The 17,784-nt window shown below is 52.4% G+C and overlaps 1 protein-coding gene across 1 annotated transcript in view; it reads right to left on the bottom strand.

The window, feature by feature from the left end:
* Positions 1–17,528, bottom strand: part of ANK1 (ankyrin 1) — a 229,429-nt gene extending 211,901 nt beyond the window's left edge. Inside the window, exon 1 of the mRNA XM_068970479.1 lies at positions 17,403–17,528. Within this exon, the coding sequence (XP_068826580.1) occupies positions 17,403–17,528 (126 nt within the window). The remainder of the gene's footprint in view (positions 1–17,402) is intronic.
* Positions 17,529–17,784: the final 256 nt, after the last annotated feature.

Genomic DNA, 17,784 nt, shown 5'->3' with positions numbered 1-17,784 from the left:
AAGCTCGGTGCTAAGGGCTTTTAAAATGTCCTCCATTTCCAGCCCCTCATGGTTCCGCCCTTAGGAATGTATTTCATTCTGTCTGAGCCTCATCACAGCCCTAGAGGTGGTAAGGTGCAGGCTTTCCCATTCGGCAGTTGGTGTGAACCCCAGCCCTGGCTCTGATCAGCTGTGTGACCTGGGGCGGTTACTTAACGTTCCTGAGCCCTCCAAGGTCCTGTATAATGGCCCATTCAGCCAGCCTCCCGGGTGGAGTGGGCTCAGGTGAGTCACATCCCCCGCTGTCCCTTCTGTTCCTCAGCGGAGAGAATACGGGCCACTGATGGCCGGGCCTCGCTGCATCCCTGCGGGCGGCGGGGTGGGCGGTTGGCGGATGCGGAAAACCAAATGCAACACGGATTTCAATGCACCACACGCTACATCCGCTTCTGCCCGCTTGTTACAAAACTCCAGGACTTCAGAGAGAGACAGTCTGAAGACACACAGCACAGGCATGTCCAGACGGTGTGAACCACACTGAGTCTTCCCAGGCCCACTGTCCTCCCGACAGAAACGCCTGTTACCTGCCTCTCTGCCCAGCCGCCAAGAGTACAGCAAAGTAACTCACTGGCCCTGCAGGCCACCCGCCCAGCTCCACGTGACAGTGGCTACTGTCCGTGGGGCTCTCTGAGGCCGGAGACCCAGGCACTCACCTCCTGGATGATGCAAGCACTGGAGAAGGTTCTAGTACAACAGCCCTGGCCATCCCCCTCCTGGAACGCTGCTCCTTCCTCTCTCAGCCCCTGGAGAAAAGGGGATGGGTTTGCAGGGCCTGGGACATTGCATTCCCCAGACAAGGCAAGGACTATGGGGGACAGAGGCTGAAAAAAAGTAAACAAGCTTCGTCTGGGGCTGAACTGGGGGAGACCAACCTCTCCCTCATAGTTCAGCCAGTAATGAATCTGCCTGCAATGCAGGAGACTCAGGTTCAATTCCTGGGTCCAGAAGATCCCCTGGAGGAGGGAATGACAACCCACTCCAGTATTCTTGCCTGGAGAATCCCATGGACAAAGGAGCCTGGTGGGCTATAGTCCTTGAGGCCACAAAAGTGGGACACAACTTAGTGACTAAACCACCACCAGCACCATCAACTTCTCCTGAAAATCTTGGCTCCTTGGGAGCTCAGTAGGTGACAAAGCAGGGATTTTCCAAAATTACGTAATTTGGCTCTAAAAGCCGAGTCTCCGAAGAGCCAGGATGGGCTGACAAACCGCAGGACGCATCTATCCCGCGGTGCATCCCCTGCTCTTTGGGCCGGGGATCTGCCGCGTCTGCTCTCCAGGAAACTGCAGGCAGTGGGGACCCCTGGAGCCCCTTCCCCCATCAGAGTCAGGGCCTCCTGGGCTCCTTCGAGCTCAGGGAGGAGGCTGGCTTTGCTCATGACCTTGAAAGCAGGTGACAGCCTCCCTCGCCGAGCACTGAAAACAGAAGGTGCCCGCTCTCTGATTCTTTATTCACCTGGCAGGCACCCTCGGCCCTTCCAGAGGCTGCACTCGTGATAAACGTAGGAGGTGGCACCAAACTGGCCACAGCAGGGAGTCTGAGGAGTCACAGGGGATGCCTGACGAACCCTGCGCCCAGGGCACCGGACTGCTGACCTTGAGCACGGCCGCCTTCTGGCAGCCCGTGTGACCCCGGCCCTGGCCAGCATGCCCTCCTCTCCCTGGTCTGCCCATGATAGCGCCAGCCTCGAGGGGGTGACCCGTCAGAGGGGATGAGTGTCCGCACGCTGAGCCAGCACCTCGAGCTGCGCAGTCTTCCACGCTGTTGCCAACATCCCCGTGCCCGGCGGTCTGGGGTCCATCAGAGCTGGACCTCAACACCCGAGGGCCTCCTGCATCCAAGTGTCTGCCCGGCACACCTTCGGCCACGGCGGGCCAGCTGCCCTGAGGCCTTGGAAATTCACATGTTCATGGAACTACCCTTACTCCCCCAGAAGGGCCTTAATTGCGTGCATGCGTGCTCATTCATGTCCGACTCTTTGTGACCCCAAGGACTGTAGCCTACCAGGCGCCTCTGTCTATGGAATTTTCCAGGCAAGAATACTGGGGTGGGTTGCCATGTCCTTCTCCAGAGGATCTTCCTGACCCAGGGATCAAACCTGGGTCTCCTGCATTGTAGGCATATTCTTTACCATCTAAGCCACCGGGGAAGCCCAGAAGAGTCTCAGAAGCCCTCTCAACCAGTTCCCTTGCTTAAGAGGTGGAGAGAAGAGAAGCGAAAGGCAAAGGAGAAAAGGGAAGATATACCCATTTGAATGCAGAGTTTCAAAGAATAGCAAGGAGATATAAGAAAGTCTTCCTCAACAATCAGTGCAAAGAAATAAAGGAAAACAATAGAATGGGAAAGACTAGAGATCTCTTCAAGAAAATTAGAGATACCAATGGAATATTTCATGCAAAGATGGGCTCGATAAGGGACAGAAATGGTGTGGACCTAACAGAAGCAGAAGATGTTAAGAAGAGGTGGCAAGAATACACAGTAGAACTATGCAAAAAAGATCTTCATGACCCAGATAACCATGATGGTGTGATCACTCACTTAGAACCAGACATCCTGGAATGCAAAGTCAAGTGGGCCTTAGGAAGCATCACTACGAACAAAGCTAGTGGTGGTGATGGAATGCCAGTAGAGCTATTTCAAATCCTGAAAGATGATGCTGTGAAAGTGCTGCACTCAATATGCCAGCAAATTTGGAAAACTCAGCAGTGGCCACAGGACTGGAAAAGGTCACTTTTCATTCCAATCCCAAAGAAAGGCAATGCCAAAGAATGCTCAAACTACCATACAACTGCACTCATCTCACAAGCTAGTAAAGTAATGCTCAAAATTCTCCAAGCCAGACTTCAACAGTACGTGAACTGTGAAACTTCCAGATGTTCAAGCTGGATTTAGAAAAGACAGAGGAACCAGAGATCAAATTGCTAACACCCATTGGATCATTGAAAAAGCAAGAGAGTTCCAGAAAAAACATCAATTTCTGCTTTATTGACTATGCCAAAGCCTTTGACTGTGTGGATCACAGGAAACTGGAAAATTTTGAAAGAGATGGGAATACCAGACCACCTGACCTGCCTCCTGAGAAATCTGTATGCAGGTCAAGAAGCAATAGTTAGAACTGGACATGGAAAAACAGACTGGTTCCAAATAGGGAAAGGAGTACGTCAAGGCTGTATATTGTCACCCTACTTATTTATCTTATATGCAGAGTACACCATGAGAAATGCTGGGCTGGATGAAGCACAAGCTGGAATCAAGATTGCTAGGAGAAGTATCAATAATGTCAGATATGCAGATGACACCACCCTTATGGCAGAAAGCAAGGAAGAACTAAAGAGCCTCTTAATGAAAATGAGAGTGAAAAAGTTTGCTTAAAACTCAACATTCAGAAAATGAAGATCATGGCATCTGGTTCCATCACTTCATGGCAAATAGATGGGGAAACAATGGAGACAGTAATAGACTTTATTTTTATTTTGGGGGGCTCCAAAGCAAATAGATGGGGAAACAATGGAGACAGTAATAGACTTTATTTTTATTTTGGGGGGCTCCAAAATCACTGCAGATGGTGACGGCCGCCATGAAATGAAAAGACGCTTGCTCCTTGGAAGAAAAGTTATGACCAACCTAGACAGCATATTGAAAAGCAAAGACGTTACTTTGCCAACAAAGGTCCATCTAGTCAAGGCTATGGTTTTTCCAGTAGTCAGGTACGGACGTGAGAGTTGGACTATAAAGAAAGCTGAACACCAAAGAACTGATGCTTTTGAAATGTGGTGTTGGAGAAGACTCTTGAGAGTCCCTTGGACTGCAAGGAGATCCAACCAGTCCATCCTAAAGGAAATCAGCTCTGAATATTCATTGGAAGGACTGATGCTGAAGCTGAAACTCCAATCCTTTGGCTATCAGATGCGAAGAACTGACTCACTGGAAAAGACCCTGATGCTGGGAAAGACTGAAGGCAGGAAGAGAAGGGAATGACAGAGGATGAGATGGTTGGATGGCATCACCGACACAATGGACATGAGTTTGAGTAAGCTCTGGGAGTTGGTGAAGGACAGGGAGGCCTGGTGTGCTGCAGTCCATGGGGTCACAAAGAGTCAGACACAACTGAGAGACTGAACTGAACTGAACTGAACTGAGAGGTGGAGAACTGAGGCTGGAGAAGTGTCCAGAGCTGCTCCAGAGAGAAAAGAACTAGAACCCAGGCTCAGCTCTCCTGATCCCACAATCTGCTCTTTTCGCCCACAACCCGCGCAGCTAATGCTCGCACATCATCTGGGGGTGATGAGTGAGGAGGGGAGGCCCCTACTATCCAGATCACACATAGTCATCACCCACTGAGAAATGCAAGGTAACGGGTCCATACCTTGTGTGGTCCTAGGACTTGGCGGCAAGTGCCATTCGCTGTGACAGACGGCAGAGTGGAAAGGTGTCCTGGGCGTCCCCCTCCCTGACCTCCCTTCAGGCCAGGCACCTCTTCTCTGGTATCTCTGGCCCGCACTTGGGAGAGATTCTTGGAGGGGGTAACAGTGGGGACAGAAGGTGCAGGGGGCAGGGTGGCACCATAAACCCAGGCAGCACCGTGTGGGGCATGGGGTAAGACCCCAGGGGTAGGCAGGGTGTCAACAGCCTCGGAAGTCATGAGGAAAAGCCTGGCTTCAGCCTAAAGGTGACAAGAGGAAACCGGAAGGGCTCATGACGAGAAAGGACATAGGCCAGACTGGAAGGGCAACCTTAGAGGTTCCGGAAGGCACAGTGGAGGCACAAACTGGGTGGAGGAAGCTGAGTTCGTGGGAGACACCCTCACATGCTTCTCCGGAAGAATCTAATGATGTTATTGTGTTCACCTTGGTACAGAGTCATTTCATCTTGGTTCAGAGTCATGAAGGATACTCTTTCCCTCTGCCTCTTCCAAGTCCTGTTGTGCGTGCGTGAGGCAACATCGACAAGTGGGTTAAAGTGCTAAGACTCAACCCTGCAGCTTGTAGCCCAGATGTCCTTCAAAGGCAGATATGCTCAAGAATCAGGTCCTCAGGCCACAACACACACGCACAAGCCAGAAGATAACGTGAAAAGAAAGGCCAACCGTTGAACTATGGTCTGCTCCACCGATAGCAGAGCGCGAGGTCCGGCTTCAGCACTGTGTTTCCCAGGGCACGGCTCCACGTCCACAGGGGCACAGGGCTCCATGCACACCGCATGAGCTGGGATCGGCTTCTCGTTTCCCAGGGGGCAGAGACTAAACCACCTCTTTCCAAGGGCAGTGAATGGATCTGCCAATCGTCCACACCACAGGAGAAAGTAACATCTCCATAGATTCAACACAACTCTACCGACATTTCAGACTTGGACATCTTTCTGACTTGGGCTGTTTCCGATTCTTCGCTTTCACTGGCTTTTGAGATCAGGCTCACATTTCTTCATTTTTCCTAATTCATTTAAGAAATTGGCAGTGATGCTGGATGAGCATACTAACCTTGAGAGGAATCCTTGATGGTCATCTCTGGAAAGGAACCCTGAGCCTATTAAGGGTCATGCCTTGGATCTCACTGGTTGCTCCCCATGGAGGGTAGGGGGATGGGTGCAAGCAGGAACTAAGGCATCGGACTGGCAGGTATTGAGTGCTTACTGTATGTCGGTGCTTGGGGGCTTCCCTAGTGGCTCAGATGGTAAAGAATTTGCCTGCAATGTGGGAGACCTGGGTACGATCCCCGGGTCAAGAAGATCCCCTGCAGAAGCAGAATGGCAACCCTCTCTGGTATTCTTGCCTAGAGAATTCCACAGACAGAGGAGCCTGGCGGGTTACAGTCCATGGGGTTGCAGAGTCAGACACAACTGATCAACTAACACTTTCACATACATTAACTCATTCAATCCTTCCAATAACCCTGAGCGGTTGTCCAGTAGATATTTCCTCTGCCCTACAAATGACAAAACCGAGACTCAGAGGAAAACTGGGAACCTTGCCCAGAATCGCCCAGTTAGCAAACATCTGGGACACAGTCCCTGGGCCACCTGACTCCATCCAAGGCCACTGTTTGCGTCTCTACAGCTCGGACATCTTGACCCAAGATGCCCTCCTGGCATACACAGTGGTCCATACAATCTCCTGGCCTCCTTACTGGGCACCATGGCCTAACTTCATCTAGCACCCGCGAGGCGATGTTGAAACTGAATTCTGACAGCGGAGCCGGTGTCCATGCTTGAGGCCAAAACCTCAGCCAATGGGAGATCCAAAGGCAGAGAGCATGCACATATCCTGAGTCCTAGAAGAAGGTCGGAGGACAGCTGAGTGTAGCTTGCAGGAGAGATGAGACAGGAAAGGCAGCTCTGGGCTAGACTGGGGACCTTGGACGCTGGAGTGAACTTCTAGGACTTTATTTTAAGGGCAATTAGGAAGCCAGTGAAGGATTTAAAGGCAGGAGTGTCGGCATCTGATTTGCATTTTTGGAAGATCACTCTGGCTGTGGAATTAAGCATTCCACCCAACACACACACACACATACATTTTCAGGCTGGTTTACAATGGACAGCTCCCCATGCCAAGACCCAGCTGCCTGGACTCTCAGGACCACACTCCAGCTCCACTTGGTGCCAGAACATTCTGTCACCTACTGGGCTCCAGTCCACATCACCTTGGAATTCTTTCCTGGCATGTGAGGTCATCCATCCATGCCAGCTTCCGCCTCCAGGAGACACACAAGCAGAGGATGCCTGGGACCCTCCTTGACAAGCAAGGCATTCTCTGCCTTTTAATTACATTACATTTTTAAATGCTATTACAGCTGGAGCCTATTCCTACTTTTTTATTAGAAGCATATTCTTAAAAACCTGTTCTCTTAAGCATCATTTCGAATGAATACATAGCATTTCACAACTTGGGTGATGGCATCAAGGTAACATCTTTAAGAGTGGCAGTGATTTTCCTGGTGGTCCAGTGGTTAAGCATCCACCTGCCAATGCGAGAGACACAGGCTCGATCTCTGGTCCGGGAAGATCCCACATGCCTCAGGCCAACTAGGCCCACAATTACTGAGCCTGTGCTCTAAAGCCTTGGAACGCAACTACTGAGTCCACACACCCCAGAGCCCACGATCCACAACAAAAGCCCCTGCAGTGAGAAGACCACCCACCACAACCAGTGAAAAGCCCACCACGTAGCAACGAAGATCCGGTCCAGCCAAAAAAGAAAGTGACGAGGGGATTCCCTGGTGGTCCAGGCGTTAGGATTCCACACTCTCGTTGCCAAAGGCCTGGATTCAAGGCCTGGCCAGGGAACTGAGATGGTAAGTCCTGTCCCCACTGCAGTCCACCTCTGCCCTGCGCCTCCCCTGCAGGCGTGAGTATCCACCAGTCAAATGCCCGAACTCCCCCCAAGCCTAGTCTTGCAGGCTTGTCAGGTGCACGGGCCTTAATTAAGGCAATCTCTCAGATGCTCTGCACACCAGGGCTTTGCGGGAGAGCTCAGACTTGAACTGAGGGCCTTTCCTCTCCTTCCCATGGAGTCTGACAGCTTCCCCCTATATTGAGGAACACTTCCTATTAACTCCCCCTCCATCACATGAGCCCCCTGAAGCTACCGAACAGTTCAGTTCAGTTCAGTTCAGTCGCTCAGTCATGTCCGACTCTTTGCGACCCCATGGACTGCAGCACGCCAGGCCTCCCTGTCCATCACCAACTCCCAGAGTCCACCCAAACTCCTGTCCATTGAGTCGGTGATGCCATCCAGCCATCTCATCCTCTGTCATCCCCTTCTCCTGCCCTCAATCTTTCCTGGCATCAGGGTCTTTTTAAACGAGTCAGCTCTTCGCATCAGGTGGCCAAAGTATTAGAGCTTCAGCTTCAGGATCAGTCCTTCCAATGAATATTCAAAACTGATTTCCTTTAGGATGGACTGGTTGGATCTCCTTGCATTGCAAGGGACTCTCAAGAGTCTTCTCCAACACCACATTTCAAAAGCATCAATTCTTCGGCACTCAGCTTGCTTTATAGCCCAACTCTCACATCCATACCTGACTACTGGAAAAATCATAGCCTTGACTAAACAAACTGTAGATCCCATAAAAAAGACTCATCATTTTCCTCCTCACCCGCTCCATGAAGGGCACCACCAACTAACCACCCCAGCGCCAAGTCAGATACGAGGCCTCACTGCCATTTCATATCACACACACGTGGATGTGTTAACATATGTCCAGAAGAAACCCACAACATCATCCCCGATTGCTTACTCACACCCACTTTATTACTCACAAAGACCGACTTCCTCCACCACCCAGACGTCTACAGTTTGTCACACGCTCCATCACCACTGGCTGCTGAGCACGACCACCTCACCCCCCTCGGGACCACTGCTCAGCATTCTCAGTGCCCTGCTCACTGTGCGACCGCCCTGTCCTGACCCACCTCTGCCCTGGAAGCACAGCAGCTTTGCACGCTTCTCTCTGGAGTACCTCTGGCTTCCTCTGGGCTTTGGCCCTGGCCTGGCCCCAGCTCAGCTTCCTCTCTAGCTCCCCCTATCCTCCCAACCTCACTCTTTCAGCTCCTGCTACTGGCTCAAAGGTCCTGGGCCAGTTCTGTCTCCAGACCCCACTGGCTCACCCTCCACCCTCGCTGTGGCCTCAGCTGAATGTCCCGTCCCTCATCACCTGGCTGACCCTCAACAGTCCATGAGGACCCAGCCTCTCCCCCAGAGAGCCTCCCCAGACCCTACTCCCAGCCAGGCTTACTCCTCCCACAAGACTGGCCACAGCGCACAAGTCAGCCCTTCCTTCCCCACGTCCTTTGGGAAAGTGGACACAGAACAAAGAAGAAGTCCAGACAAACCTCCTACCCTCTCCTCTCTTCCCTTCAGCTGCTGGTTCGATTCGCCCTTGGTCTTGCCACGTCCACCAGCTGCTTCCTGTCTATCTGCTAGAACAGAGCCTCCATGCTGCTCCATGGAAGCATCGTCACCCGGGGGACCTTACTGGGCAGGCGGGCTCCTGGCCCCACCGCCCTCAGTGGCTGATTCTGCAGGGCGGCAGTGGGGCAGGTGTGCCCGTGACAAACTCCCCCCTCAGGGCGGCTCTGAGCCTGGCAACGTGGGGGGGCCGCCGGGGCCGTTTTCTTTCTCTCCTCCCTCTTTCCTTGCGGGTCTCACCGTGAGCGTCTGGGGCTATCCCTTCCATCTCAGAACTGGGTTAGGCGTCACGGCTCTGGCCAGTCCATAATTAAGTGCCTCCTTTCCTTCTCTCTTCTGGGATGCTTCCGCTGACTCCACCCTGACTTCTCCCAACTCTACTTTAAGGCTAGTCTATGCCTTTTCATCTCTTGAGCCTATTTTCTCTCTGACTGCACTGCTCCTCATGGGCACCTCTTAGCCCACTGGACGTCTTAGGAACGGAAAATGAAACCACAGAGATTCAAGGAGGGACTCAGGGCAGGAGTCTGGCCATGCTGTTTCTGTTCCCACACATCCAAGGTGAGGTCTTGGCAAGCATTACACATAGAGGCCCGGGACCTCACAGGTATCCAGAAGAAAGCAAAAGTCCCAGAGAGTTAGGGGGAATGGATGAAAATGGAGACACGTCTTCACTATAACTCCATGTAGAAGCATGTTATTAAATGATTATACAGAGAAGATGCCAGCTCTGTGGCAGGAAGCGTGGCGGGCGCATGCTCAGTCATATCCAACTCTTTGCAACCCCATGGACTATAGCCCACCAGGCTCCTCCATCCACGGGAATTTTCCAAGCAAGAATACTGGAGTGGGTTGCCATTTCCTTCTCCAGGGGATGTTCCCAGGCCAGGGATCAAACCCGCATCTCTTGCATCTCATCCACTGGCAGGAGGACTCTTCACCACTTGTACCACTGGTAGGAAGAGAAATCTCTAAAACAGGCAGTAAAGGGAGAAAGGACTGTTCTGTGAGGCAGGTGAGATGGAAACAGAGCAGGCCACCCCTGGGAGTCACTCATCATCCGGCCCCTTGTCTTAACCCAAGGCCTTAATGGGGTCTTCACCATCCCACGGGCTGCTCCAGGGATGTTCAGAGGAACCCGTGGACCCCACCACCCACCTAGCATCCCGACGCCAGTGCTTCCGTCCTGAGCCCAGATCACCAGCCCCTGTTCTCAGCCTCCTCGGGTTACTTCCCACACTGGCAGCTTTCCCTCTAATGTGCAAATCCTTCCCGCGTAGGCAGGAAAAATACCGGCATTCTGGCTCCCCTCCCAGCACCTGGTAGCCTTGAACACACCGAGGATGTAACAAATGGATAAGAAGGCAGCTTAGTGCAGAGGCCTGTGAACGAGTTTGGGACCCAGGCCCCAGCTCTGAGGTCACTGGCTGCCAGAGGATCCAGCGAGATGATGCCCGTAGGACCCACAGCCTCTCATTACATATAGGCCCTCCTTGGATAAGCAAAGAAGGGTGTTTGCAGCTGTCATGGTCAAGGATGCCCTGAAATGGATAAAAAGGCATTAACTGACACTGCAGAAGTATTATCACCTTAGCAAAAACACAGGAAAATTTTCTTCTCAGGAAAGCATCCGGTCACATGGGCAGCAAAGGAGAAACAAAAGGTTTTTTTGGTTTCAAACTGGCAGGCCACTCAGTCTTTGCTTTATCCCTGAGGGTTCCTCATGCAAGTTCTCCTTTCCTGGAGGATGTGCTGGGCTTACACTCCTGAGATGCACAGGGTCCTCTCTGGAGGAGTCTAGTCTGCCCATAACAACACATGTTTCATTGTCTGCAATATTCCACACCCAAGGTTTACCAGCCAGGGCTCTAACAGAGAGGGTATTCTCAGAAAGTTCAGGAACCACGTTTATGTGTCTCTCTTGGCAAGCAGCTGTAATTGTCACCCAGGGCTTTAATAAAGCCCATCTAAAAGTTGTAGACTGCACCCATGGAGATAACTAAGCCCGCAATAATAAATCTTGTCAAAATAGGAAATTCATTTCTTTCCTGAAAATGAAATGGAGAAAATGATTTAAAGTGTCCTTTTTCTCATTTACCAGCACTGAAATAATAATGGGCTGGCCTTGCCAAGCCAATGTCAAGATTTCACACCACCACTGGAAGTCAGGCCGGAGCTTTGGCTTTGAATTCATTAGAAAGAATAATTTAATTAACAAATGTTATTATGTTACTAACTGTAACCTCTTAAATAGACAGGAGTTTTAAAGTTTACAAAGTACACCTCCTTTATTCTCATTTCAGTTTCACAGATGAGAAAACTGAGGCTCAAAGAAATTTGGTGGCCAATAGGTACGAGAACTGAAACCAGAATCCAGGCGCCTGACTCCCAGCCCAGCGCTCTGTACAAGGTAGATGTTTGAGCTGCTTTTCAAGAACCAGGAATGGCGAGATGGAGCCAAGCAAAGCATATCTGCCTTTTCCAAAAACCAAAACACTGATGGCACCAGACTTTGCCTTAGTCGGAATAATTCAGGGAAGGGGAAAAGAAACCCCAGATTGACTTAGTTCCACCTCTATAGGGCCAACTCTTCAAACATCAAATAGAAAGACCAAGGGAAAAACTTCTGAACCGGTTAAATGTAGCTCCTGAATCATTTCAAGCCATAAATATTTGTTGAGTGGTTATGTGTAAAGACTGGCTTTGGCTTCAGGGAGCTTATAATCTAGTAGAAGGGATAAAATAAGAACACACGTCTCATACACACACACCCATGCGCGTGCACACACACACCCAGAACAAAGGCTGGGGCAACCCAGAATGCAGAGAAAGAGTGATGGAGGATTTAAGAAAGCCACCTCATGCAAAGAGTTGATTCACTGGAAAAGACTTTGCTGCTGGGAGGGATTGCGGGCAGGAGGAGAAGGGGACGACTGAGGATGAGATGGCTGGGTGGCATCACTGACTCGATGGACGTGAGTCTGAGTGAACTCCGGGAGTTGGTGATGGACAGGGAGGCCTGGCGTGCTGCAATTCATGGGGTTGCAAAGAGTCGGACACGACTGAGTGACTGAACTGAACTGAACTTGGAGAGTGATGGGCTTTGATGGTGAAGGAGGAAGGAATGGTTGATGGGTTCACCCTACGGAGACAAAGCCCGGGAATGAACCAACATACGTGAAAACTATCTGGCACGTGGAACCCACTCACTAAAGCTTGCTTGTGTTTATGGAAAGATGGGAGGAAGAGTCCTTCAATTCAGTTGTTCATTTGCTCTGTCATGTCTGACTCGACTGAACTGAACTGGAGAACTCTTTCCCCCTTCTTTCCAAAAAAAACAAGCAAGTCCTTAGACTGAGGTGAAAAGATAAACTTTGTCATATTGAGAGGAGATAAGCAGAACTAGCGAGCAAGAGAAGGGTCCCAGGGTTGGCTCCTGGTCCCCTCGGCAAGAGGTCCCTTGCTCCAGGTTCTGAATCTCAGCTGCTGCTCCACCTACTCTGAGCAGCGGCTATGATGCGCCAACCACACGCTGCTGGATACAACTAAGGGTCTAACACCTTCTTTGCCCATAAGACCCTGCTCTCTGGGTCTAGCGGATGGTTGAGGGTGACGTCACGTAGCCCCCAGGGAACGGCCCCACCAAAACTGCCCCCGCAGCAGGGAGGGAGGACTGGATTGGGAGATGGCCAGAGAGCGAGTTGGGAAAGTTCTCGCATCTTCAGCCAGTGCCAGCGCCTCCCAGCACTCCAGAGAAGAGCAAGGCCACGTCCCTGTATTGAGGCTCCCTGGTACTAAAATAAGAGACACCAAGGTGGCAGTTACCCAAGTCGTGGTACATTTTAAAGGCTTAAAACTAAATAAATGAGTGCATTTAATAGTGAACACGCAATCATGATGCTTTCCAAAAGCCAAATGGAGATTTCATATACACATATCAAGGCATACCGCGACATACACTGCTGCAGTGATTTCATGGCAGGACCTTGGTTTAAGGATGTGTGAGGAACGTGCTTCTTTCTGATCCTGTGCGTTCTTCTTGGGTTGAATGTATAGATTCACTTGAAGGTACCAGCAGACGTTTACATCTGGGACCCTTTACAAATGGGAAATGTGGGTTCACAAGACCCTCCTGCCTAATTTCCTGCCCTTCATCCCATTCTTATTCACCCACGCCTCCCTGCTCCATCCCACTCTCTCCCTGGGAATAAGCCCTGGCCACCCCACAGGGCCGACAGTCTCCCACAGGTCCCCCTAAATCTCCCTGTGATTCCAGTCACTGGATCAATGGAAGACATCTCCGCAGTCAAGGAGCAGGGCCTCATCTGCTGCATGAGGAAGGCCCAGGGCCCCGGAGGATGCTGCGGAGGCTGGCAGGGCCGACAACACTGTCTGCACAGCGAAGCAGAGATGGCCACTTTCTGCTCCCGGGCTTCCGTTTTTTCCTTTCTGTACCCTCACCTGGGCTCCTCAGGGCCCTCTGCAAACACTGCTGTTCCAAATGGCTAAACTCACTCGACATTTAGTGCAGCAGGGACCCTGCAAGGGACTAACTGCAGGCTCGGTGGTAGAAACCACTGCACCAAAAAATTAGATGGTTCCACTGCCTGCCTACAAGGCTCCGGTGGTTTGCAAAGTGATCAGGAATGAAAGAAAAGTCGGGCTTTCTTTAGGTGCTCCCTAAAGACAGACAAGAGTGCACTGCTCACCTAACACAAGCGATGACCAAGAACCACCTGGGCGAACAGAGGCAGACATAAGACCCCACCCGTTCACCCACCCATCCCCACCCCCACATTCATGGCATGCCTGCTGGGTATCAGATGGACAGCTGTGAACAGGGCCTGGTCCCCTCTGTCACCAACATCAGAGGATGAAGGAGATGGACAGAATAAGAGACGAGGAGAAAGCTCAGTAAATGCCACCCGGGGCACTTACAGGTGCTGCAGGCTGAGGGTCACCCCTTAAAGTAGGGCTGAGATTCCAGCCCCCTTCTCTGTTTGCCTCCCTCCCTCTTCCTACTTCCCCCACCCCTTTCTTGAATTCTGCCTCACCTCACCTTCATCTCCAAACTCCTCATCCTCGTCTCCCAACCTTAAGCTCCAAGAAGGCAGAAAAAGCGTACATATCCTTATGCCCAAGGCTTCTTCAGCCCTAGAAAGCTGCCGTTCTTAATGCAAATGCCTGCTTAACACATGCCCTGCAATTTATTTACTTCCATCCCCATCTTCAGATGCAGGGGACTTATCAAGTCAGCATCATAAATACTGGATCTTATTTATTTATTTTTTTCCAAAAAGCTGCAGTTCCAACAGCAGGCATCTGATGAGGATGTATGCTGCACAAGCAGAGAACTGAATGAAGCCCCAGAAGAATGCAGGCCTTTTTCCAGCTACAGAGTCTGAGCTCAATTCCCTGCGTCGAGGTGGTTTCTATCTGTGTCAGTCAGCACGTCACAACAGCAGCCTCCAGGCCCGCTGCACAGCACCCCTCAGCCAGCGCCTTCCCACACAATACCAGCAACTGTAAAAGCTGCAACCACCACTGAAGTTACAACCGTGATGATTTCTACAAATGGGGAGCGCTGCGGTTCTGCTCCATCAGACCCCGATAAGTAGGTTACCCGTGGGACAAACGCCTTCCCTTTCCGTAAATCCAGAATGCCCTTGCTGAGCTCCGTGCTCCCCTGAATTACCGGTTCACTGGCATCAAACGACTATCTGCATGTGTGAATTCTTTCTTTGTGCTGAGATGAGGGTGGTTCCACAGCCTCCCCAAGTCTGGGGTGACCAGGGTAGAGCCCTCAGCTGCTCGGTCTTAACATACTTCGCCTCAAACCATGAGTTCGTTGGTGAAAAATGGGTCTAACGAAGACCTCACCTTAGGTGAACCCTCCCTTGGGCCCCCACCCCCACCTCAGCCATCTGCTCAACCAGCTCCTGCACGCGCGTCCTCAGCCCTCTCCAACCAGCCTTTCTGCACTGCTGTGCCTCCCCTCACCTTTCCCCAAGGGCCTGCCACCTTCTTGCGATGTTGCCTTTTGCTATAAATTTTAACTCGGCACTCTGAGATGGCTCACAAGACCAGGCTGATGGCAAAAAGAACTCACTAGCATTACGAAACACAAATACAGCACCCCAACACCTCATCTCATACCTTAGTGCCCCTCTAGCCCAAAAATCCCTTGAAGAGTTTACAGCATTGCTATCACTTTGAATTCAGGTTTCCTTATTATTGCTGTATCCCTCCTAGCACCCAGGATACTGCGTAAAATAATGAAAATCTGTGTGGAAGATTTTCAAATGCTTACTGACGCAGTATGCTGTGACCAGCTAGTAAAACAAAATAACCCAACTGGTTGGGTGGGGGTGGGGCGGGGGGGGGGAGTGCAGAATATGTTATCAGCTAGACTTGACATGGAGATTAAGTTGACTAAGAATGTCCAGATTAAGAAACAAAAAGAATATTGGACTTGCTACTTTTCTAGGGGTGTCTTGCAGGCAGTTGGGATTCAGAGTTATACTGAAGGGAGTTACAGTGAATGGAAAGAATTCTCAGAAGAGAGGAAAGGGAGACTTTTGTTTTGATTCTGGCTCACTCTCTCTCTCTCTCTCTCTATATATATATATATATATATATATATGGTCTCAGGAGCATCAAGGAAGAGGCTGGGGAGCAAAAAGTGGGATAAAAACATTGAGTGAGCAGTTTGGGAGAGGATGGGCTTGGCTCCTAAAGCACGAGGCAGGGATGGAAATAGAGAACATGCCTTCCTAAGGAGAAGTTTACATTCATGCCAAGAAAGTGGGTGAGCACTGTCAGATATAACCAGACTGCCCCCCGGCCTGACTCACAAGATGGGCTCTGGGCTCCAGTATTTCAGATGCAGCAGAAGGGCCTGATGGAGCATTCTAAGTGGCACCAACCCAAACTCCCGCTTCCCGTCAGTTTGGAGAAGGCTTCTTTTTAGGTCTTGCTAAAGTGGTGGTGCCTTGGTGCAACTACAATTTACACATGAGACGGCAATCCCTTGTGGGGGAGGAAGACTGCCTTTGGAAGGGATATAGGAAAGCCTAGCGCACCGGCCACTTGGGGTGCAATCAGAGAACGTCTTTGCTCCTGGATTTCATCTCGAGGAACTGGCTGGATGTGGGTCTTGCTAACTGGCTGGTACGAGGAGGAGTAGGACCCACAGGCAGCCTGTCCCCACGCTGCTCTCAACCACAGGCTTCAAACTTCCTTCTCAGAGGGAGCCAATTTCAAGAAAAAAAAAAAAAATGTTTCCTTCTCAACCAAGACCAGCGTCTCAGTCCTGGAACCCTGAGGGCCACACTCCCAGGCAATGGGCTCACAGGCCATGCCCCACCTCACTGTCCACAGGTTAAAATGGCTCTGCTGGAGCTGAAGTTCGGCCCGTCTCCAACCCAAAGAACCGCATCCATAGGCGCCTGGCCTCCTCCATGGGGGCCTCCAAAACACCCCGACTGGAGCCCTCACCCAGTCAACTGACTCCCTCCCTTCACAAGTGAAGGTATTTCTCACCAAAGGTGTTTTTATTAAAAGGTGCTTTGAGTTGGGAGTAGAAAGGCCCCAGACCCAGAGTGCTGAACAGACAGCAATTGCCCTAAGGGGTCTGGGTCTTTGTGGGGGCTGTCTTGTCACTACCAGCCCCGGCCCCCACCACCAACCGACTCCTACACAAAAAGGAGACCTGTTCTCTGACCAGGCCCCTGAGCCAGGCTGGACAGCACCTGGGGCCGGTTTCCAAAGGGAAGTTCTTTTGGTCATCCGCTGCTCATCTTGAGTGACCCCAACTGGAGACGGTGCCAAATGCCCACCCGTCCCCTGCCTCCATCAGGCTAAGCAGTTCTGCCCCGGGGCCCCACAGGGTCAGTCAAGGTGCTTCCCGGGATTCAAGGAGGGTGGGGAAAGGGCAGAGGCCCCACCATTGAGACCTGGGAAGGAGGCTCTCCGCGCCTCCGAGAGTGGGTCACCAGGGAGGCGGCGGGCAGAGCGGTCTCCGGAGCCCGGGGCCTCATTTCCCAAAGCGGCTTCCTTGGAAAGCCCCGGAGAGACGGCGAGCAGCCCCCAACCCGGCGCCGACCACGGAGGGCGGAGGGACGAAAAGTTCCTCCCGGCGGCGCCGGGCCCGCGGCGTCTGTCCAAGGTGCTGAAAGGTCTCCGCGGGCGGGCGGGCTCCTGCGCGCCCTCAGCCTCCGGGCCGCCCGCTCTGCCCTTCCAGCCCCTTGCCCCGTCCTCCTCCGGCCGCTGCGAAGCCCTCTCCCTCCATCGCTCCTGCCCCGCGCGCCCTGCACTCGGCAACATCGCCTCGACCGGCCGCGGGGCCCCGCGTCCCCCTGTCTCTCCGGGCTCCGCCGCGCCCCTTCCCCCAGCGGCCACCTCCGGGCGCCTCTGCCTCCCGGCTTGCCGCCCGCCCCCCCAACCCGCCACCCCTTACCTTCTTCTTTCGGTCACGGGAGCGGTTCCTCCGCTTCCTGTTGGATTCCTCCTTCTCCTTCTGCTCCTGGAGGGCCTGCGCCTCGATGTCTTTGATTTTCTTCAGCTGTTTGGCCGCTTGAGCCATGGCCGGTCACCGTGCTCCGGTGGGTCCCCGCCTCCCGGGCCCTTCGCACTTGGCGATCCAGGTGGCGACACCCTCCCGGGGAGGAAAAACGGAGTCTGCCCTCCGCGGTGTGTGGTGGGGGAAGGGGGCGGGGGGGATCCGGGGCGGCGGGGGGCGCTGCCCTCCCCGCGGCGGGAGGCTGCGGCCGGGTCGGCGGGGACGCGGCCGCAAGAGGCGCTGAGGGCGAGGAGCGCGGCGGCTGCCCGGCTGCCCCCGG

The sequence above is a fragment of the Capricornis sumatraensis genome, chromosome 4 (assembly GCF_032405125.1).
Source record: "Capricornis sumatraensis isolate serow.1 chromosome 4, serow.2, whole genome shotgun sequence".
Classification (NCBI taxonomy): domain Eukaryota; kingdom Metazoa; phylum Chordata; class Mammalia; order Artiodactyla; family Bovidae; genus Capricornis; species Capricornis sumatraensis.
This window is presented reverse-complemented; position numbering and strand designations above follow the sequence as displayed.